Source organism: Macadamia integrifolia, unplaced genomic scaffold (assembly GCF_013358625.1).
Source record: "Macadamia integrifolia cultivar HAES 741 unplaced genomic scaffold, SCU_Mint_v3 scaffold457, whole genome shotgun sequence".
NCBI lineage: Eukaryota > Viridiplantae > Streptophyta > Magnoliopsida > Proteales > Proteaceae > Macadamia > Macadamia integrifolia.
The window spans coordinates 9,464-32,798 of record NW_024870456.1 but is presented as its reverse complement, the minus strand read 5'-3'; the positions used below and the strand labels follow the sequence as shown (position 1 = coordinate 32,798).

General features: G+C 38.2%; 1 protein-coding gene across 10 annotated transcripts in view; it reads left to right on the top strand.

The window, feature by feature from the left end:
• The window catches only part of LOC122068776 (E3 ubiquitin-protein ligase UPL6-like), a 39,372-nt gene extending 16,767 nt beyond the window's left edge, over positions 1–22,605 (top strand). For 6 of the 10 annotated variants that reach the window (XM_042632671.1, XM_042632669.1, XM_042632668.1 and 3 more), the window contains 15 exons: positions 2,903–3,085; positions 3,455–3,637; positions 5,259–5,340; positions 5,608–5,726; positions 5,955–6,256; positions 6,456–6,552; positions 7,449–7,592; positions 8,304–8,396; positions 8,485–8,571; positions 8,735–8,875; positions 9,079–9,204; positions 11,281–11,379; positions 18,060–18,104; positions 18,355–18,422; positions 22,398–22,605. In XM_042632671.1, coding sequence (XP_042488605.1) covers positions 2,903–3,085; positions 3,455–3,637; positions 5,259–5,340; positions 5,608–5,726; positions 5,955–6,256; positions 6,456–6,552; positions 7,449–7,592; positions 8,304–8,396; positions 8,485–8,571; positions 8,735–8,875; positions 9,079–9,204; positions 11,281–11,379; positions 18,060–18,104; positions 18,355–18,422; positions 22,398–22,590 — 1,962 coding nt within the window. In that variant the 3' untranslated portion in view covers positions 22,591–22,605. Of the gene's footprint in view, positions 1–2,902; positions 3,086–3,454; positions 3,638–5,258; positions 5,341–5,607; positions 5,727–5,954; positions 6,257–6,455; positions 6,553–7,448; positions 7,593–8,303; positions 8,397–8,484; positions 8,572–8,734; positions 8,876–9,078; positions 9,206–11,280; positions 11,380–18,059; positions 18,105–18,354; positions 18,423–22,397 lie in introns of those variants that run through there. The other 4 variants (XM_042632672.1, XM_042632670.1, XR_006137236.1 and 1 more) reach the window with 3 other exon arrangements.
• Positions 22,606–23,335: the final 730 nt, after the last annotated feature.

Here is a 23,335-nt window from a genome sequence, read left to right as displayed (position 1 = left end):
TTTTTTTTTTTTTTTTTTTTAAATGCATTTACCTATAACATATTTCAGTCAACAAGTTAGCGTAATGATTATCGAACCTTTGGTTTACCACACAAGTAAGACTTTGTGTTTTTTTTTTAAATATTTTTTTTTTATGAAACTGATGATGTGAATGCGTTAGAAATGTTTAAAATAGGATGTACAAAAAAAATCAGACAAAAAAAAACATTGTTTGAGGGTCGAAACCTAAGTTTCCACCATACTGGGAAAAATTCCCCAGTATCCTCGAAATTTCTTAGGTTTCGACCGAAATTTCGGTCTCCCAAGGGGTTGAAACCCGATACCGTGAACCTTGGGCTCAACACATGTGTAACACTACCGAAGCTTCTTTCTCATAAAATAAGCCCACTATTTGATTTATCTACATTAGCAAGTTTTGAGGGAGAGGAACAATAGAGCCTCACATAGATACCAAACATTTTGGAAAAAGCTTTAGAGGAAGTGTAATTTTTGGCATGCTAATGCAAAGAATTCAGGATCTTTGTTTGAGAGAAATTAGATGGAACAGGAGATCTTTGTTGCCCACTAACGGATTTGGCTTGTATACTTTTTCGAGTATATGATTGTGATATCCTCTGTGCCATATAAAGTATACTACCATAGCTGGTCTTTTTTACTTCTTTTTATTTAATTAAATTGATGATATTAAGTGTTTGAATCGAGTGGGTCTTCTCTAGTCTTTTTTGCACATATTCTATTTAGACGGCTCCTTCTATTACTGATGCTTCTTTGGTCTGGCACAAGATTCCAAAACTTACGCCTATTGCCCTTGGGGCCATTTCCTGCCAAATTGATGATGATGCCTCCGCCTTCCTCTGGCTTGATCATTGGCACCTTGTGGGTGTTCTCTTCCACTCAGTGGGTGCTAGAGCTATTTATGGTGTTTTAGTAAGTAGTCCACGGTTGCAGATATCATTAGTCATAAGGACTTCCCCCCCCCCCCCTCCATTTGGTTTTTCCTCCTCTGTTATCCAATGTTTGGAATGTCTTGCCTTCCAATCCCATAAGGCTTCATGGTAAGGGAGATTATGTAGTTTGGTCAGCTTCTTCTTTGGGCTTTTTCACCTTTGAAGTGGCTTGGGACCTCATCATGTCTTGTGGCCCTTTGTCCACTTGGCGCAAGTTAGTTGGTTCAAAACCACATCCTTTGGCATAGCTTCACTGTTTGATGGGCCCTCTCTAATTGCTTCCCGTCACAGTTCTTCCTCCTTCGTCATCAAATTTTGCTCGTGTCATTATGCTGCCTCTGTCATGTGGACCACCTCTTCTTCGCTTGCCCCTTCTCTTCAGTTTGGAAAGGGATCAATGCGAAATGCTGGCTGAGGTCTCAGAGGGTTCCTTCTTCCTCTAGGGAATGGATGTAGGTGGATATGTCCCAGCCAGTCAGTTTGTGATGTGGTGGGCAAGCTTTCCTTTGCGCCATAATTAACCACATATGGATGGAGTGCAATCTTAGAAAATGGTCTCCCAGCTCCAGATCTTTCCAATAGATTTGGGACTCAATTGTTTTTATGCTTGATTCCCCAAGGAATAGACATATTGTTATATCCTGGGACCTTTCCCTCTCCTTACTACAGCCCTTCGTCTCCTTTCTCTGAGGGTTGGGTTTTTCTTTCCTCTATTGTAGGCTCTATAAAGTGTTTTTTCCCCCATCTCTAGGGGCCTCTTGTATCTCTTTCTCCTTTTGGTTATGAATTTTTTATTCACTAAGGACCCAAAAAGCAGAAAATAGGACACTTGGGACCTTCAAAAATAATAAGTTCAATTCAGATGCCAGATTTTGTGAATAAGTTAAAAGATTGTAATCTCTCAAAATCTAGTAAAGGGATGGTGTTTGATCATGTTTATAGAAGAGCTTCTATTGACAATATTGGCCCTATTGGCCATATTGGCAGTCTCAGGATAAGTGAACTTTCACAAAATTTAGCCAATATTTGAACGTTTGATGGATCACTAAAATATCAGGGGTGCTGCACAATATTTAATATCAGTGATAAGTTCTTGGGAAATTCCCTTGATATGTTGGATCCTTTCTTGAACATGGTGAAATCTGTTGGTGATGTTTGTGACAATTTTCCATTTTTCTTTTCACCATGCTTGTATACTCCATCTGTGGGTATACATATCAAAAGTAATGTCATATCCGAGTGGAATTAATGACTTTGCTTTCCTAGCTCTCTTTACATATCGAAATGACCCTAGGAGAAGCAATGAGGAAAGACATGCATAGTTTAGGTTTCAACTCAAGTATGACCTCAAATAGAGCTGTTTGGAGGGCAAGGATCCATTTAGCCGACCCCATTTTGGTGGGATGTTGTTGAGTAGTTGTTGTTGCAATTTTCTTCTTTTTTCTATCATTATTATTTTTTTAATATTTTGTCTCTTCCTGGATCCATGTAGCCAACACCAGGATAAGGCTGAGTTTGTTGTTTTGCTTTCCTAGCTCTCTTTATCTGCTTGACATTTGGCAGTTCGTTTCTAGAAACAGGGTTTGCATCCATTACATTTTTTGGGGTAATCTTCTGATTGTTTTGCTTGAATATGATCCAAATCATCAAGTTAGCCTGTTAGTGAAAATCTGTAAATGAGTTAATAGTATAAACCTTGGTTGGATTGTTTGTGCTTTTAACAATTCACACTTCGGTGGCCGGACCTAAAATTCTATATGTCACCTGTATGGTTATATGACCATTAAGACTTATTGTTTCTGAATTATTCATATACTGCATCTTGGTTCTGGTGGTTTTTTTTTTTTGGTATTTCATCCTGATGGTTCTTTATTTCTTTTTTCATGCATGTTTGTTTCTTTGTTTGTTATCTACAGTAATCAAATTCTTGTGCTAAATTAGATTGCTATATGCAGCAAAGTACAATGGCTCGATCCACTAAAGGACAGATTTCTTCTTTGGAGCATTTTCTTATTCTTATGGCTTCTCATGTTGGTCAGCAGCCTTATACTTGTACGAATATAGATCCAAGATGGAGTTTTTTCTCCCAAGTTCTTACCATTCCTTTCATGTGGCAGCTTTTCCCACATTTAAAAGAGGTAACTCTGACTAATGTGTGTACCCCCTAATGGCATTCAATTTTGTGTGTAAAAGCCTTTAGTTTAAAAAGGAGATCATTATCTGCCATTTGCATGGTTTGTGATAGCATTTCTGCATCAGAAGCATAAAGTTCGCTCTTTTGGTTTCCTAGGAGATGACTTGCATTTGCATATTTCTGAACTAGCTCATGGATATATAGATAAAAATTGTACTAGCTTGTCCATTTGATTGTCTGTTGATACATTTAGATTGTTTATTCGTAGACTCCAAAGGAATTTGTCAACTGTAGGTAATATATCAAACAGGAGATCTTGTGATTAGCAATGACCATTGTTGTTTTCACTGCAACTGCTGTTATTCTTTACCAGGTGTTCACAAATACTGGGATGAGCAAACATTATATTCATCAGATGGCATTGCATGTGCATGGTCATGCCAAAACTCTTCCTGATGATTTATCACGAGAATTTCCTGGGTATGCCTGCCTTCTTGGAAATACATTAGAGATTGCTGTGGTTGCTTTCTCTCAACCAAACAGCTCCTTTGATATGGTAAGGACTGGTTGTGTCCTTTTTCTGGATTATGTTCTGTACTTCTTGTTGATGACGTTCTTTGCCATTGATTAATGTGCATGTTGCTGACTTCATCCTTCCCATTTTAATGGTTTTTGGATTATGAATTTTCCATTGATTAGTGAATCTTGAGTAAGCAAGGTGGTGGAAGTTTTGCTTGTTGCTTGCTTCATGCTTCCCATTTTGAAGAAGGATAAAGTTTTAGGATTCCCATTACAAAATCGTGAAAATAACTTCCAGTACTGGATCTTTCCTTGCATCAGTCTTTTGCTTAAAATTATAAACAGAAGACTTGATATTTCTTCGGAAATTGGAAGGCTTGAGTAGTTTTGCAGTATGAAGAATTAGGTTCTATAAAAATATCTACTTATAGTCAAGGTTCGAAATCTAGAGTTTCGGACAGGTTTCAGCCAAAGCGGAAACCGAGATTTTGGCCAAAATTGCCAAAAACTGCCTGAAAATTTGGGCTGAAACCACTGAAACCTGGCCGAAACCATTTTTTTCCCCAAAATTTCTGACAAACCAGGTTTTGTCTGAGGGTCCACCGCGATGTCCGAAACTTCCGAAATTTCAGCTGAGTTGGCCGAGATTTAGAACCATGCGTATAGTAGAGTGTTGTTGGGATAAGGTTTTGGATGTTGTTGTTGTTGTTTGTTGTTGCTTATAGTAGAGTTTAGACATCCTGAATGCATGCGTTTCGGTAGTATTGTCAATGGATTCTTGAGTATGATAGGCTTGTGGTTCTGGTACGAAAAAATAGCCCCAAGCTGGGCTTATGCATGGATTTCCTGTACTTTTGTACCATAGGACAACAATTACTGGATTCTAATGCCCAAGCCTGTTTTTAACTACCTGTTTTGGTGACCCTAGATCAAAATCCCAATACTTTTAAAGCTGGCTTCGGCCTACAGTTTGCCATGCAGGGCAGGCCTGGCATTATCTCCTTTGTTAGTGGCTGTAGTGTCTCTGAGATATTCATACAAATATGGATATAGGTCTTAATACTTCTATTTTAATTTTTTATTTTTCCAAAGTTCATGTTTTCTTGCCACGTGGAAGTCTTGGATGGGCATTGGTGGGTCCGTGTGATAAGAGGATTAACACCCATTTCACTCGTCAAATTTCATCGTTGAAACAAGCATGGGAAATGCTTCACAAGTGAGTTTATTTTATTTTATTTTTTAAATTGCAAGAATACCATTTCCCTGGTATTTCAGTAATTTCATGACTTTGAACTCTTTTTAGGGCTCTTCTGCTACTCGCTTTGGGATGGAACTTTACTAGTGAGATGGATGTGGATTCCTCTTTTACTTGGATCCTCTCTTGTTTGCTGATGCGCAAGGTGACAGATTTCAATTGTCATAAACTGGTCGTTCTGAATATCATGACCCTTGTTTAACTTAGCCTGTCAGTAGTGTTAAGTATTCATTAGAATCCGGTAATTGTTAAGCGTCCTTAGTCTCCTCTAATTGTTGTATGAACTAATGTAGAATGATTAATATACATGATCATTGGCGATTTTGGTTGGTCCTTGTCCAAAAGTTTTTTTATTTTGGTTGAGATCCTATGATCATATTTATTATCTTGTTTAATGATGCAGGCTGTAGACTTTGCGGTGGTTTCCGCATTTATGTTGGAGGCGTTGCCCCCAATTAAGTCACCAAACAGAGAAAATAAGGGAGGTATGCCTTTCCATTGCCTACCTTAGTACTTCGTATTTTCCATTGCCTACCTTAGTACTTCATATTTTCTATATTTGTATTTTCCCCCCTTTTATTTGTGATTTCCTTGTAGGAATTGAATTATTTGGAATCTTGACATTTGTTTACTCGATCTCTACCTTTCAAATTTCAATTGGATGTAGAGTAGTTGAGTCGTGCAGATCTCTTTACTTGTATACTTCGAAACTGATTCATTGAGGTGTATTTATGCTTATTCCTGTGCTTCAGATTCATCTTCGGGTATTGATGAAATGGCTATTGATGAGGAATGTATTGTAGAGGGTATTAATGTGGATTTGAAACAGCAGATTATCAATGCAATTGATTCACGCCTCCTTCAGCAATTGGTATGCCACCTTGGCATGTGCCATAGCAGCCTCTATAGTAACATTTTAACACAAAGTTCGCCTGCTAAATATCTACTCCCATGCCATCCCTCCCCCCCCCCCCCCCCCAAAAAAAAAAAAAAAAGTTCACTTGCCAAAGTCCAATGCAAGAGAGATTTTGAATCTCTGGTTGCAGTTTTAAATTCTTTTCTTTTCAACTGATTTTGTTCTTTCTAATAATATTAACAGGTTAATGTATTATCCAGAGGTACCTCACTTAGCAGATCACCTAAAAATGGGCCAGAAAATAAGGTGGTGGAAGCAGTTGGGGCCATTTGTGCTTTCCTGCATGTTACGTTCAGTAGGTTACCTCTTGAGCGGATTATGACTGTATTAGCATACAGAACTGAGCTTGTTCCTATGCTTTGGAACTTCATGAAGTGGTGCCATGAGGATCAACAATGGCCATCTTTGTCTGGCCAGACAGATCATCTATCGGGAGAGGGCCCTGGTTGGCTTTTACCTTTAGCTGTCTTTTGTCCTGTATATAAGTAAGCCCACTAGTTCTCTTTGTTCATTTACTTTAGTAAATTTTGTTTTCTCTCAAATGATACAAAGTTTTTCACATCCTGTCATCTTATCTGGAGTTGTATACTCTATACTGTGAGATACAAAATTATCTTTAACCTTATGTAGTGTTCAGATGTGATACATCTCATCTTATCTGGTTTAAACTTTCTGCTGCATCAGGCATATGCTTATGATAGTTGATAATGAGGAATTCTATGACCAGGAGAAACCACTGTCTTTAAAAGACATCAGAGGCCTGATTGTTATTTTGAAACAGGTAAGCCGATGCTATTGGATTTGTAGTATTTTGGTTCAACATTCTTGGAAAAGAATATTTGCTGTTGCCAAACACGAGTAGAAGATTCTAAATGTGTCTGAATTTGTGGCTGTCAATTTATTAGAAAGGGGAAAAAAAATAAAAAAAAAAATCAGTTTCATGGTAATTTGAGGTCTGCATTACTAACAGATAAAGCTAGAACTGATTGGGTATTTTACAGCTATCTGAAATGATGAGTAGTGGTTATATCTTTGTGTGTCTTCATATTGGTTTGCATTGCTGGGTGGTCAGGAAATGATTGCTTCGTGCGTAATCTGTAGGTGACCTGGTGTTTTTGGAAAGGAGGATCAATTAAGTATTGGAAGACACAGTAGGATCCAAGTAGTTGGTGTCTCAAAGTGTTAGTTACCCTTTATCCTGTCCATTTTCTAGAGTTGGTTCTTCTTGCTGGTATTTCAGTCATTCCTCATATACCCACTACCTGTTCAACAAAATACAATTCTGGTCCTCCTTTTTCGATCTTACATCATCCTGCAGCAAAGGAGATGGAACATTCTTGGGCAGGACCCAGGGTACGTCAGGAGGAGTTACACAATGGTACCACACTTCTGTCACAACTCAGCAACAAATCACGAGGTGTCTGAGTGATTCCCTGTGACCGAATTCAGTCATACAAACTTGAGAAGATATGAAATGAATTCTAATCTATGTGGCTAATTGCAAGCTACCTCTGAACTTGATTTGTGCATTTATATTGGGAAGGGGGCTGGGAATTTCCAAATTACTATACAAGGTTACCTGCCTGGGACTTTATTTTCATGTTAGAGGCACGATATTGTATTATACTGGCCCTTAGTTCACTTGGTTCTGATGTAATTGTGATCTCCTTTCTACAGGCCTTGTGGCAGCTCCTTTGGGTAATTCCTATGAAGTCTCCTAATGCAGTGAAATCTTCCACCACCCATTCAACCATCAGGAGGAACTCTGTTGATTTCATTCAACAGAGGGTCAGCATTGTAACTTCTGAGCTTTTGGCACAGGTACATAAGCAGTACAAGGTGTTCCCTTCCTATTTTTTTGCTCCCCCTCTCCTATTAATTTCAACCTTCTTGACTGAGAAAATTCATATTCTTCTCTTAACAACTCTGAAGAAGCACAAAAAAAAAAAAAAAAAAAAAAAAAAAAGAAGGAAAAATCTTGTTTACTGACATGGTTGTATATAAATGGTGTGTGCTGCTATTCCAATTTTCTGTTTAATGTTGTGCATAGTTGTAAAATTGTTATTATGTGGACTTGAGTACTTTCGTTATTGCTTAAAAGCAGAGTGACTAGTTTGTTTAATTATTAGTTGGACGTCTTAGCTTGACTTGCTTCTCATGCCTGACCATAGTTCGAAAACTCGGGTTTTGGTCTCGTTCGGCCTGACCAAAATGATTGCTGAAATGGTGCATTTTTGCCTTGAGTTTTGGTTGGCCATTTCGGGGGGCAAACGGCTTAAATGACTGTAATCTTCAGCCAAAATGACTGAAATTTCGCTGAAACAGTGCATTTTTGTCTACAATGTAGACATGACTGAAATTTCAATGAAACATGATATTTCGACCGAAACAGTGTCAGTTCTGGGTTTTGCCTCTTTTTTTCGCCTCGGCTATGTCGAAATTAGCGAAATTTCGCCAAGATTTCAAACTATGCGCCTGACAAATATGTATTTACCTTTTCTCCATTCTATATAATCTATGTTTCTATTTCAGTTACAAGATTGGAATAATAGGCGGCAGTTTACTTCCCCAAGTGTCTTCCATGGCCAAGCTCAGGAAGCTGTGGATGAGGTTTTCATTTCTCAGGTAAACCAGATTTGGACATGCATATTTTGGGCTCTGAGTGCCAACTTGATGTAGACTGCACATTTATAATTTTTTCCCCCTCTACCAGGCTCTTACTGAAAATACCAGAGCATATGACATACTGAGACAAGCTCCTTTCTTGGTGCCATTTACAAGCAGGGTTAAAATATTCACCGTGAGAATTTGACTGAACATTGTTTTTGGCTTTCAATTTCTGCCTTCATGCCCTGTTAATGAAAAATAATATTGAGCATGAGCATGTACATGCAAGACAAGTCTCCCAAGTTTGTTTTCTGACACTTGTTTCACTGATAAATTAATCTTCAATCTATCTGCAGTCACAGTTAGCTGCCGCAAGGCAAAGAAATGGACCTCAAGATGCTTTTACCCAACATAGATTCAGAATAAGGCGGGATCGAATTTTTGAAGATGCTTTTAATCAGTTGAGTGCATTAACTGAGGAGGATCTTCGGGGAGCGGTATGGTTGTACATTTCTTGTAAATACCAATGGGATTTTCCCCCCTTCTCATTTGCAGTTTGAAAGAACTTCCCCCTCTTTGAGCAGTACTCTTGCATGGGACATTATGTATCACTTTGTAATTCTATTAATGACGGAGTATAATTCTTCTTCTTCTTTTTCTTTTTTCTTTTCTTTTATTTATTTATTTATTTTTATTTCAGATCCGAGTAACATTTGTCAATGAATTTGGAGTTGAAGAGGCTGGAATTGATGGTGGTGGGATATTCAAAGATTTCATGGAGAATATCACTCACGCAGCTTTTGATATGCAGTATGGGCTATTTAAGGTTGTAACGAATGCTTATTTTTTGTGTGTGTTGAATGGAGGTCCTTGAAAGTTGAAATTTGCAACAACTTTTTTTTAAGTAGACATGGACCTCTGTTTCTGCCCCTTTTTTCCCCCTTGGGGTCAGGGTTTTTTTTGAGGGAGGGGGGGGGGGTTGGCTCTATATCTTACCTTTTTAGATGATAAAAACTCTGAAACTATTAGCTGGACACTTTTTACTTAGAATTAATTGGTAATGTCTATGGAGAATCTTTCTTTGACACTCTTAACCCTGGTGTGAAACGATTCACCGTTTGCATTTGCAATATCTCTTCGTTATTTACATCCAGACCTAGTGATCCTTACCCAACCCTACGTTTTCAAATATCAAAATAGGAGCCTTACCTATGTCCATCACATCAATTCTAAACACAACATGCCTTATTGGAATCATATCTTTGCCGTACCAAGTAGCTCTTGACATCTTACCCCCTTGGATACAATATGGTCAGCATAATTCAGTCTAATCACACAATAGAGATCAGTTTGAACGGACATGACATTTTTTTATGTATAAGGGACAAGACATTATATCTTTGCCTTTGGAAGTAATTGGTGTTGGCAAAAATAGTGTTCCATTCTTACTTTGGCCTGCTGAAATGTGATTAAAAAAATCAAAATGTTTTATGGACGGTATTGTCCATAGAATATCTGAGTTTCCCACCTAGTTGTGCCATGTGAATTGGTGATGTGGAAATTTGGACCATCAGAGATCTAGATAATGGTCTGAAATGGCCACTTGCCACATTCCATAGTTCATTTGATCGTATACCCTCCCATTTATTGTCATGCACCTTCTTGTAGTCTAAGCTTTGTCATGCACCCTCTTTGTGGTCCTAGAGTTCTAAAAGCCTTTTTTTTTTTTTTTGCCATTTGCCCAACTCCAATTGAGTTGAAACTTGACATGTGATCAGGGGACGTTTGGGTCTACCTATCTACAAAATTTCGGCCCTCATGAGACCTATGTTATGGTTAAATATGTGCCTTATTGAGATATTTTTATGCAGCTACGACATCATTTCCCCCTTGTCTCCAGAGGTCCACCATTGAGATAATATTGGAGGAATTACAACAACTTCTATCATGATTTTATCCCCAAAGATCTAGGACCAATCATCAGGATAGATACTAGGATAATTACCTACCATCTTTAACATGCTTTTTCCTGTAATTCATCATACATCAGCTGCTTTCTTTTTTTGGTGAATAAATAATTCATTATTGAAGAAAAAGAGAAAAGAGGGAATATATAGGCCCCGAGGGGAAAAGAAAAGAGAAAATAGTCTAGGCCAATTAGACGGCCAAACAAAACCAACTAAGTTTTTTTTTGGGGGGGAGGGAGAAAGGATGGAACCCTAGGACACAACAATGAACTTGTTCCTCGGGGAATCTCTAACAGGGCATGGGAGGGGGAAGCATGATGAGCTTAGAACTAACATCTAAATAGATGGCTTTGCAATTCTTGTCGAAAGACAGATTCTGTTCCATCCAAATGTAGTTGATGGCGGTGCAGAAGGCGAGCTTGCCTACAGTGTCATAGATACATGATCCAACAAAAGTCATGTCAATCCAAATCCAATAACTGGTGTCCTTTTATACTATTACTACTACATTTGCTGTCATAATTATTTTACTTCTAGAGAAACACATATGAAATATGAGGTTTCATACCTAAAGTTGTCGATTGATTTGGTGGAGATGTCAGTTGTTTTGTTGCTTACCATAATCCTGTATTTCCTTTGGGCCTTAATGTTGTCACTCTTCTAGTTAACTGGGTTTCTTCCTTTCTGCATTCACTTGGATTGTCATATTTAAAAACTTAAAACCTCACATATGTGATGATGGCTGTGGTTAGATAATGCATCACCATACTTGTTCATATCCATATTGTTCATGTCCATACATTGGTTTTAATTTTTGCCTTCTCTCTCTAGATAGCTAGATAGGTTGGTCTATAGCTATGTGTTTGTGTCTCTATTTTATGCTATTTAATTTTTCTCTGAGTTTTCTGTTTTTAACATGATTAGTTAATTTTCAGGAAACAGCTGACCACCTTCTATACCCTAACCCTGGCTCAGGATTGATACATGATCAACATCTCCAATTTTTCCATTTTCTTGGTAGCATTCTGGGAAAGGTATGATATGTTCATGATTCCAGTTTGTTTTTCATTTAGGATGGTGGAACAGGATTCATTTGGGGGTTGCCAAATGGATATGACTCTGATGGTAATAGTTTGTTTTCTTTAATAGGAATTACTAAAACTATTAGAGAACGCTGATTTGTGCTACTGGGGTGTTAAGCTGTTTGAACAACTAATGCTATGCATACTTTACTACTGCAAATAATGTCATTTCATGCATATACCCTTCAATATTTAAATGCAATGGACATGTATCTTTAAGCTTCAGCTCCTCTTAGGGTGTCTGGTTGTGTTTGTTTTGCTCACAACTCCACACCCTCTAGGTTTAAGCTAGATCCAAGAGATTTTATTGTATATTCCTTGGATACTCGGCCTCTTAGAAGGGTTATAAGTGTTACCACCCTCCTTTCAGCTGACTCCTTGTTACGATGGATGTCACTTTCCATGAATTTGAGTATTACTTTCATTCATTTCTTTAGGGAGAGTATTGTGGCCGAGATTCCTTTTAGTACTTTAGTTATTGTCACCGTTCGTATCGAGGGGGAGAGGATAGAAGCATATCGCATTGAGAGGTGAAAGTGTTGACATTTCAATACTGGAATGGACCAAACCGGACTTGCTTACTTATTCGTATCGACAGTCTCAACAGCCCGCCATATTCAGTACCGTTTACGATGATAATGGTACTGAATATATTGACAGCATCTTTCGCCAATATCTAACATCATGTGTTTGCACCTTGGAACAAACTGGACTTGCTTACTTATTGCTGTTAGGAAAGGAGTAAGGGCTTGCACTCAACATCCTATTTCTAACTTTTTTTCCTATGGGTCCTTGTCCTTGTACTATCATTCCTTTGTTTCTTCTCTATCCTCTGTTTCTATTCCACAAGGTTGGAAGGGAGCTATCTATGATCCTAATTTGGAGGAAGCTATCAATGATTAGAAGCATAGTTTTTAAGGCGCTGGTAAGGCAACGCCTTAGCAACGCCTTGGCGTTGATGCGGTCTAGAGATGGTAAGGCAGTGCTCTGCCTTATGTGAAATGGCGCCTTATGGGTTTTTTTTTTTCAAACACATTTTAAAATTACTTGATGATGATTCCAAATATAGATTTTTTATTGGTAGGTGTATGGTTTTGTTAACACTTGAGATGTATGGGATCAACTTTACTACATAAAAAATAACCAAAACAAACAAAACAAAAACACGATTCACAAACAGGGTTTGGATTTTGTCAAGGGTTTTAAGAAAGGGCTTTGAGAAGGAATCAAGGAACAAGGAAGAACCACTGATCCAGACGACCATTTTGCTCCGGCAGGGTGAGCTTCATTCTTTTTTGACGGGAGTAGAAATATAGTGGATGACCTTAGGACTTAGGCACTCATTTTGGCATCATAGAGGTAAGTATAATAAATACTTGTATTTTTTATGTCTTCTTTTCCTTATATTTATAATTTTGTTTCATAATTATGTATTTATATTATATGTTAATATGTTATGATGATTAATGATTAATGATTGATGATTGATGATTGATAATTGATGAAGATGAACTTAGATTATTCACTTTATTGATTTGTTTTTTTGATGAATATCTTACATTGGTATGAATATGAAGCTTTAATATTTATTTAACATATGAGTAATAGGATTCAACTAGGATTTGAGCCAAACAGATTGGTTTTATAAAAAAATTACACAGGAACGCTTTAGTCGATAAGGCGACGCTTTATGCCCGCCTTATCGCTAAGGCGCTCTGAAAGACCCTCAAACGCCTCCGTCGCCTTACCGTCTTAAAAACTATGATCAGAAGTGAAAGGAAGATATGATTGAAGAAATGCAGGCCTTAGGGAAAAATGACACTTGGGAACTTAGTCCTCTTTCAATAAGAAAAAGAGTAGTAGGATGTAAATTGGTATTCACCATAAAGTGAAAGGCAGATGGCAATATTGAATGGTATGAAACTAGGTTGGTTGTAAAAGGCTTTACCCAAACCTATGGTATCGACATTCATGATACATTTGCTTTAATAACCAAGATGAATTTGATTTGATCACTTCTATCATGTGCTACAAAACTTGGTTGGGGTTTCCAACAATTGGATGTCAAGAAGACTGAGATCTTGAAGAGGAAGTGTATGTGGATCTTAGTTGTCACAGCGCCAAGGTGTACCAAAGCGTTGAAGGGTTGCCTAAGCGCTTAGGTGACAAGGCACCCGCCTTAAGGTGAACAAGCCGACTAAGGGTTACTTTTTATTTTTACTATTGTCTAACATTATTTAGTATGCTACATATGCCTTATATCATAAAAAATCAACATTGAGCCAAATCAAATCATCAAAGATCAACATTAAGTCACATTAAGTCGCAAGAAATCAACATTTAGAAAAAATGCTCTTGTTCTATAATAAGTTTTACTGGTTAAATTATTTTGTTTTTACATAAGACTTTATATATATATATATATATATTTTTTTTTTTTTGTAGAAACCGGTCTATGTATTTAGGCGCGATCGAGACTTTTTATATTAGGTGTAGCTTAAAACCATCTTTCCAAAAGTCTAAGATTACTTAAATCCGAGTTGTAATGTCGAAGTTATGTTCCGGTCAAAACTTTTTTTAAAGTGCGTGAATGTTGTTAAAATCGCCTGAATGAAAATAATTTTAAAGACATCAAAACAAAAAATTATTTTACCGGACTTTTGGTTTTATCATTTACCATGATATGATTTATAAAATATTCAGAATTGAAAAAAAAACCTAGCATTTGAAAGTTGAAAATCTCCCCTACAACAAAAAAAATCCAGTTATTGTTCTTGGACTGGGGATTTGACTTTTTATCTTTTTGGAATTTGATTTTTAAACTAATTTTATTAGATTCAAATAGGGGGCATTTGTTTATCTATGAATAATTTCTTAAGTAAATGAGATGACAAATATAAAAACATTTACTTAAATATTTGGCATATAGAAGTGCCAAAATTAAAGGCGACAACCTCCTAGGGCCCAGGAAAACCGCTTGGAAAGAGGATTTTATTCTCCAATCTAGACATAGTACATCAAATTCTGAGATATTAGAAACCCACTCCTAGAAGGAATTTATTCTCCAATCATGGCAATCTGAAGTTGGAGCCTTTCACATATGATGATTGGGCAGACCACCGTAGATGATCGACAATCTACCTCTAGATACTGTACAATCATATGAGGAAATCTGGTTATCTGGAAAAGCAAGAAGTAGCCAATGGGTGTCTAGATCAAGCGTAGAAATAGAATATTGAGCAATGGCTCAAGGTGTATGCGAACTTATATGGCTTAGAATCTTACTTAATGATATGAGGGTGGCATCTAGAGGACCTACGAGACTCTACTGTGATGACAAGGCAGCAATAAAAAAAATAAATAAATAAAAGAGCAACCCAGTGCATGAGGCTCCTGCTATTACAGGGTCTGGGAGGGGCAAGTGTATGCAACCTTACCCCTTGCTTCGCAGAAGAGAATGTTTCCAAGTTTTGAACCTATGACCAACATGTTGCAATAGTGCAACTTAACCATTGTGCCACAGACTCGCCCACTTGCCCAGTTCAACATGATAGACATACACTTCATTAAGGAAAAGCTTGAACAAGGCACAAATTGTATTCCGTTTGTCGCATTTGCGAATCAATTAGTTGGTGTTTTTAAAAAGGATTTATTACTTTAACTTGTAAGGTCATTCATCCTATTATATGAAAATTGGGCATGAGGTATATCTATGCACCAACTTGAGGGGGAATGTTAAGGATATGATAAGTATGCCACCTTGTATATGTGTATACTTGTATTCCCTTTTGTATTTGTTACATTGATGTATACATTGATGTTGCCCTTCCCTAGCAGTTTGAGATTTTAGGTGAAATTGTAGCTAACATGGTATCAAAGTAGGGAGGTCAAGTGTTCAACTCATGGAAGTGCATCAGAAGATTTTCCCTGACTTTTCTTCTTCCATAGTGCCGCGCAAAGAAAATACCACGCGAGCTCCACGTGGAAGGACCTTGGGATCTTGGCCTACACGTGCAGGGGAGTGTTGATGTATACATTGATGCTGCTCTTCGATAATTGTTTGAGCTTTAGGTGAAGCGGTAGCAAACAGTAACAACAGTTACCCTTTGTACTACATTTCTACGTTATAAATAAAGAGTGGCCTCCGGCATATGAGACAAGTGAAGTCATTCCCTAATCTTCTCTTCTCAACTTAGGCTTCTAAATTGAAGTTGAAAGTTGGACATAAACTAGCCAAGATGGCTAGATCTACTAGGAAACTAAAGCTGGAACTTCTAAAAATAAAACGAATCGATGATTCTATTTGGTACCCACAACATATACCCATTAAGAAGACCCTTACAGTGAAAGCCCAAACATTTATTACCAATCTAAGTCCCAAATTAACTAAAAAAGAACCTTATTCTTTTGCATTTTGACAGCACCAATTTCCCCCATGTGGTAAAAAACTTATTGAGTTTGATGTAACTACGTAACATTAGTTTTTTAGCATAATTTTCAACCCGCAATGAAATTTTTAGTTTGAAGGAACAAATAAGAAAATAAGCTCGATCTCATCAGGAAGAGGCTTCAGCTCTAGAAAGGGAAGCTCCTATCCTTTGCGGATCGGCTTGAGCTCATCAGATCAGTTCTCTAAGCTTCCTACATTTATTGGTCGGGTATATATGGGCTTCCGGAATCCATTATTGCCAAGCTTGAGTCCATCTTTGTAGCTTTCTTATGGAAAGGAAGTGTGTGCTCCAGATTCCTCCGCCCCATCAGCTGGGCTGCTGTCTGTCTCCCGAAATGTGAGGGAGGTTTGGGGTTAAGAAGAATCAAGGATGTCAACCTTGCAGGTATTATCAAGCTTGCCTGGAGAGTTATCACTAAGCAGAAAAGCATATGGGTTGATTGGGTGTACTCAAACCTTCTCAGAAAAGACTCTTTCTGGACAGTGAAAACTCATGTGGATGCTTCTTGGGTTTGGCAGATGATCTTGGACACCCGGCTCTCTATCTTCTCAGCTATCTCAACCAAAATTGGAGATGGAGCCTCCACTCTTCTCTGGTGTGATCCCTGGCACCCCAAAGGAATCCTCCATCACACCATTTCTTCCAAAAACATCTATATTTCTGGCTTATCCAAGCATGCTCTTGTGGCAGATATAATCTCTTTAGGGAGTTGGTCCTCGCCAAGCCATTCTATGGCCCAACTTGCTGACATCTGGAACTCCCTACCTCCTATTCAAGCATCCCAGAGTCATAGAAAGGATACTATCATTTGGTTGCCAGGTGCTTCAAAGATCTTCTCCTCTAGATCTGCTTGGGATTTTGTCAGGACTTACAGACCTATCACTCCCTGGCATAGGCTCAATTGGTTCCCGCATCACATCCCCTGCTAGAGTTTCACGGCCTGGAGAGGATTCAACAACGCCTTGCCCACAAAATCATTCCTCATCCATAGAGGTATCCCTGTTGACCCTATGTGTATCTTACGTGGAAATGAGCCGAAAGATATTGAGCATCTATTTTTCACCTGTCCTGTCTCCAACTCCATCTGGAAAGGTGTTCTCTCCAAATGTTGGCCAGCAATCAGAAGGATCCTTCCTCTCCAAAGGGAGTGGATCTAGATGGATATGACTTTTCAGGGGAAATCAATATGTGACCTTGTGGGAAAGCTCGCCTTCTGCGCTACCATCAATCAGATTTGGATGGAAAGAAACCATAGGAAATGGACTTCCAATTCTCGCTCTTTGGATAAGATTTGGGGCTCCATCTCTTTTGATGTCAAGGCAAAAATATCTCAGGTCTCTACCTCGTGTATCCCCTCCCCTAGAAATTGTCATATTGTAAACTCTTGGGAGCTGCCTAGCTCCATCATCAGGACTGGCTCTCAACTATGAGTTCTGTCTTCTCTTCTCCTTCCCCCCCACCCTTTGTTCTTGGGGTTGTAATTGTTATCTCCTGGTAATGAATTTATTTATTCACCCAAAAAAAAAGAAGAAAATAAGCAACGGTTGGTCCCCTCTTGTCATATAAGTGATGAGGATTCACAAACTTGATGAGCTCTTCAACAGTTTGAGCAAGATCAACAGCTTTATGTAAATCATACTTCGATTCTCTTCTCAATTTTTTGTTTGTGAAATCAACAACATCGTCTTTCTAGTAGAATTCTTTCTTTGTTGATCCTTCCCCTTAGAATAGTGTTGTACAGTGTTTATTTGGACCTTTTGTTGATTTTCATCAAACTCGGTCCCGTCGTCCAGTTTGCTTTGTCGCTGGTCAACCGCTGGTATAGGGACCCCTCTTGGGCCCTCTTTGCACTATCACACCATATATTGGTGTGGTATTGTGCTGAATTCGTTCATCCTAGAGAGTTACCAGTTATGTAGCTCTTGGTGACGATGTAGTTATTGGAGAACTTGATGTTGCGAAGGCTTATGAGGAATCGTTTGATGAACTCGGAGTCACAATATCACGACAAAAGTCACTTGTGTCTGATACTGGAGATTTTTAGTTTTCCAAACAATCTTCATTCATTGGCTCATCCTTGTCTTCACTTTTATGCATTTAACACTATTAGGCACTATTCTCAATGAAATATCCAATCAGTGGCTCCTGTTTGATGATTTTTTTTTCCTTTGACAATGCCAGGTTGAGCTACGCTTGCTCTCTAAAATTGTTGTTTTATTGCTTTTGGTAATCCCTGACTCGAGAATTGAACCTTTTAGCTGGATTATTACCTGATTGATAGATCTTTGTCTTGTTATGTTGTTTACTCTCTCTCTCTCTCTCTCTCTCTTTTATTTTTTTATTTTTTATTTTTTTTTAAGTATGAGAAAGTGTTATTCTGGAAAAGTTACTGAAGTTAATTGTCTTCATGCATGTAAAATCTATGTATGCAATTCTTTTTTTGGAACATAATTCTTTTATATTTTTGTTCTTGTAGGCCATGTTTGAAGGTATTCTTGTTGATATTCCATTTGCGACGTTCTTCTTGAGCAAACTAAAACAAAAGTAAGGTTCTTTTGCCTCGGTATGTGTTATAAATTAATGTAGTGTATTTCTGTGTATATACATCGAGTTTTAAGGTTCGAGGTCTCGGTTTCGCCCAGTCAAAAAATTGAGACATGGTGAAATGTCAGCGAAACCATGTATTTTTGGATAGGACAACTCTGGAAAACTTAGGGATGGGTTTCGGTGGCTATATGGCCAAATTAGCGGAAATTTGTCAACTAAGCCTATTTTTGGCCTTCTAAACACAATGGTTCATTTGATTTTTAAAAATCATACTCTAAATGGTACTTTGACTACGCGACTTCGAGCATGGCCAGCTCCCATAGTGTGACAGGCTGTGTGTACAAGGCCCAGGAATGAATTCACCGCCGTATGGCTGACTAGCGATTACTAGCGATTCCGGCTTCATGCAGGTGAGCCCTAGGTTGGTAATCTATGGTGTAGGTCTATCTTATGCAATCCCACACAATTTTTGGTACTTTAATACTTTTAGAAATTAGAACACATAATTCAAGTAAAAGCGTAAAACAACTTAAATACGCATAAGGTATTAAAAGACATCAAAAGGTGTCAATCTTCAATCTCCAAGTGTCGAAATAGATAATCTCCTCTATAGATGTGAGATTTGGCAAGAATAACAAAGTCTCGTGGGGTTTTTCTTCACAGTAGGGTAAGACAGGCAAGAAAGACGAGATCTAGCGATAAAGGAGAGAAATCTCATCGAAATAGGGTTTAAAACATCAAATGACTTTGCTCGAGTTGAGTCGAAATTGGGAAATGAACTGAAATCTTGGTAAGAAATCGAGATTTCGAGTGAGATGTTGTCGTTTTCCAGTATCGCCTATGGTCTCGACTCGTCAAAGCCAAAAAATACATTTTAGTGAGATCTTGGCGCTGAGACCTTGAACTATCTTGAGTAGCCCGTAAATTATGAAAATATTGGCTTCCTTTTTATGGATAAAATATATATGAAAAGGTTTAAACTAAAGTTACATTTGTTGGATGGATAAAATCTAATCAAGCTTGCTGTTGTTCAAGCATGCATACTAGATGCGCAGGAAGTACAGGATTGTGCTAAGAAAAATGTGAAAGGAAACCAAAACATCTTAAAGGCACTATGTTTGGAGCCTTTTATTTTCTCCTTACATTTTCAATGTTATACCCTTGGAACTTATTTTCTTCTTTATCAAGGGTTTCCTTCGACGCCTGTTTTCTGATATGAGCGTCTGAGGTTTCTCCCTTTCCGAATCTTCCGATTGGTTGGGGGGCGGAGGGGGGGGGGGCTATTTTAGACATTATACTGTTCAGGATGAACAGTGAAATGTGATGGGGTGTGCAAAAGTGATCCACATATTGGCATTGTGGGAATCTTTTCCCCGAACTTTATATATTCTTTCCTTCTTTTTTCCAACCTCTTATAGACTCTCAGACCACTCAGACTTTTAATTCCTGGGCACAAATAACCTAGTCCTAGGACATAATAATTCTTGTGTTAGAATTCATGGGGGTAAGGGTATTATGGTTAGTTTGTGATATAAGTTTGTTTTTTTATTTCCCTAGGTTTTCATATTTTAGTGTGAGGGTATTGATGTAATCTTAACATGGTATTGACAAGTTAGTAAATATAGGGGAGAGAAATTGATTCTTTCCTTTTTCCTCTCTCCTCTCAACTTTATTTCCTTCTCTTTCTTTGAATTTGGTATTAGAGCGGTTTGAGAGTCAACCAACAACTTGTCTCCTCATTATGCCTATAGATTTTTGGAACTCTAGAGTAGAGGGCTCCAACAGAAGCTGCACCATGTAAGAAGATTTGTTTAGGCGTTCACCATCTTCAAGGCCTTGCCTAGGCGGGCATCTTGGATGCCTTGGTTGTCTTGTTGGTTTCACCTTGCGTTCAGGTACCCTCCAATGCTTTGGGTTGCTTAGACAGCATGACTACTATGGTTCACCATTGAGTCATTAACTAGAAGGCATATTGATGAAGATCTGAAGTTGTGAAAGCAAGTTTATGAGCTAGGTAAAACAGGGGTACCGTCAGCCATGTAGTTCCTGCTCCCTTTCTCTCTCCTCATGGATCAGTTGAAGTTGGGCCCAAGCTCATTGGGATCCCCCCAGGGTCCTATTTCAAGCCTCACATTATCTTTAATGCTTATGCCTTCAATAAAGGCCAATTGATTTTCATTGATTAACCCATCCATCACTGTCTTGAGTCTATTAGCAAGGATCTTGGCAGTGAACTTGTAAATGAGATTGCATGAGGCAATAGGTCTGAATTCAGAGATATAACTAGCTCATTGAACCTTAGGAATGAGGAAAACTAAGGTATGGTTATTCTCCTTAATTTGGTTACGAAAAAGCTCCTCACAGCCTGGACCAGGTCATGCTTCACAATATCTGAAGCTGCATTAAAAAACTCCATGCTAAAGCCATCTGGACCAGAAGATTTGGGGTCTGTTTGATTTTGTTTCTAGAAACGGTTTTTCGTTTTTCTGTGCTAAAAAACGGAATAACACCCCAAAAACTGTTTGATTTTTCTGTTTCATTTCACTTGTTTTTCGAAATAGAGATAGAAATAGAAATTTATGCCTATTTATGTGTCTAGAAACAGGAATGGAGAAACAAATTAGACTTATTTTTCTGTTTTTAGAAACAAGTTGGAGGGACAAACAATGTGAAAAAACCCGATACTTCACTCGACCTACCCCAACCCCAACCCATAGTTGAAACTTCTCGCTATCCAAAAGCGGCGACTCCAACCTAGTGCGAAGCTCACAGTTCCGGACTGCCTTCATCCTTCTAAAGCTCATCTCCACAAAGCATACCTGCAACTCCAACGTCGTGCCTTCACTCGTGAGCTGCAAACCTGCAATGTCATGCCTTCACCCGTGTCTTGAACCCGACTACATTGTTGAAAACGTTTCGGGAAACAGAAAAATCAAACACCTTTTTGCAATTCCAAAAATCTTTTCTTAGCATAGAAACGGAAAAAAAACAGCAGAAACAAAATCAAATGGGCCCTTATTAACCTTAGTAGCTTTGATGGCAAGAAGGATTTGCTCTTCAGTGGGAATGGCCGTTAAGGCTTTTAATCTACTTCAGTCAAAAACTTATTTAATGGACCCTGAGGGGTGTGGTTCCTGATGGGGAGATAGGGAGGGCTAAACAGACCCTCGAAGAATTGAACAATCTCCACCTTGATGTCTTCAACTCTCCTAATTTCATTGCCATTCCTGTCGGTAAGCTTGGAAATATTTAGCCTGGCTTCCAAAGATCTATGGAAGAACCCAGTCACCCATTTGATTCTGGCCTTTTGTCTCAAGAAGCTTTCTTCTTGTTTTAGAAAATCACTGAGTTTCCTAGAGAGGGTCTTTTCCTCTTCTCCTAGGGAAGCATTAGAGGAATCATCATGCAAGTGCGACATCAATCTTAAAATCTGTTTCAGTTAAAGTTTTTCGTCGCAGATTCTATATAACCTGGCTACTCTTAACCTTTTGATTTTATAGCATTCGTATATTTAACCTTCCCTTTAAAGCTGCCAATCAAAATTGTAACATCAGTAGACAACTTGCACGGCAGCTCCTTCTTCAGTTGGCCAATTAACTCATCATATGCATTGAGATACATGCTCAAGTGGTTTGAAGTCTTCCATCTTTGTGAAGGTCCTACATTACTTCATTATTAGCATGTTGGTCTGGCTTGATTTATTTTTAGGGAGAGGGTTGGGCATGCCACCGCTTTCCACAAGCTGGCGACTGTGCCCAATGGGGAGGGTGGGATGGAGAGGGCAGTGGGGTCATTTCAGAAAGGTGGGGGGGGGGGGAGACAGACATGCTGGGACAGTGCCGGCGTGCACAGCCTGTTCCCTTATTTTTATTTTTCCTTGTCTGTTAACAAGCCCATGCATGACAAGATTGTCTTCTATGAATTTTCTCTCTAATACTGCCATACTGGTAAAACTATTAATTTGTTGTGCAGGTACAACTATTTGAATGACTTGCCTTCATTAGATCCAGAGCTATACCGTCACCTCATTTTCTTAAAGGTGATTTTCTCAGATTTTATTATCTATTTCTTCGTCTTCTGGATCATTTTGAAATTTAAGTCCTGCAAATATAGATCTCCTTCTGAATTTTTTACAGCATTTGAAAATTTATTTTTTGCAATATAATTTTTAGTCATTAAATAAGGAAATTACGCACTTTGTACATAATGGTTATTATTGAATAATATAGATCCTTGTTAGTCTGCTTGGTTAGGAGGGGAAAAAAAATCTATGTTAATGCCTACATAGCAATTATTTTAAATGTTTGGCTCCCTTAATTTTGCGCCTGCATGTTGTACCATAGTATGTGAAGGCATATCAGTTTTTGGAGCAAGGACATATGAAAAACTTGTTGGTACTAGGAAAGAAATTAAGTTTCATTGGACAGCTTGTTTCTGTGTCAAGACTCAAGAGCAAGGACATGAAAAACTTGTTGGCACTGGGAAAGAAATTAAGTTCCATTGGACCTTTGGCTTGTTTCTGCGTCAAGATGTAGGCTTGCTAATCAGTAACACTTTGATTAAAGCTTCATTATATTTTAATATCCAGTATTCAAGATTGAACCATATTCAGATTTTAGGGGAAAGAAGAGATCTATATTCACTTGTTCAATTGAATTGAATGAGTAAAAAATATAAGTTACTTGTAGCATTTGTCTTCCACATGAACGCACCAACTGCCATGATGAGAAATTTTGAGATTGCAATTCTTTCCAATGTTACTGATTCTAAAGGAAAAACTGTCATTATTATGTTGATCTAATGCACCAACTTATTCTTTACACTTCAACAAAAAAGAGAAAAAGAACTTGTGTTCTATGCTTGAATAAAAGTCCAGTGTAGAGCACCCAATGAATGCCAAAGGTGCACAA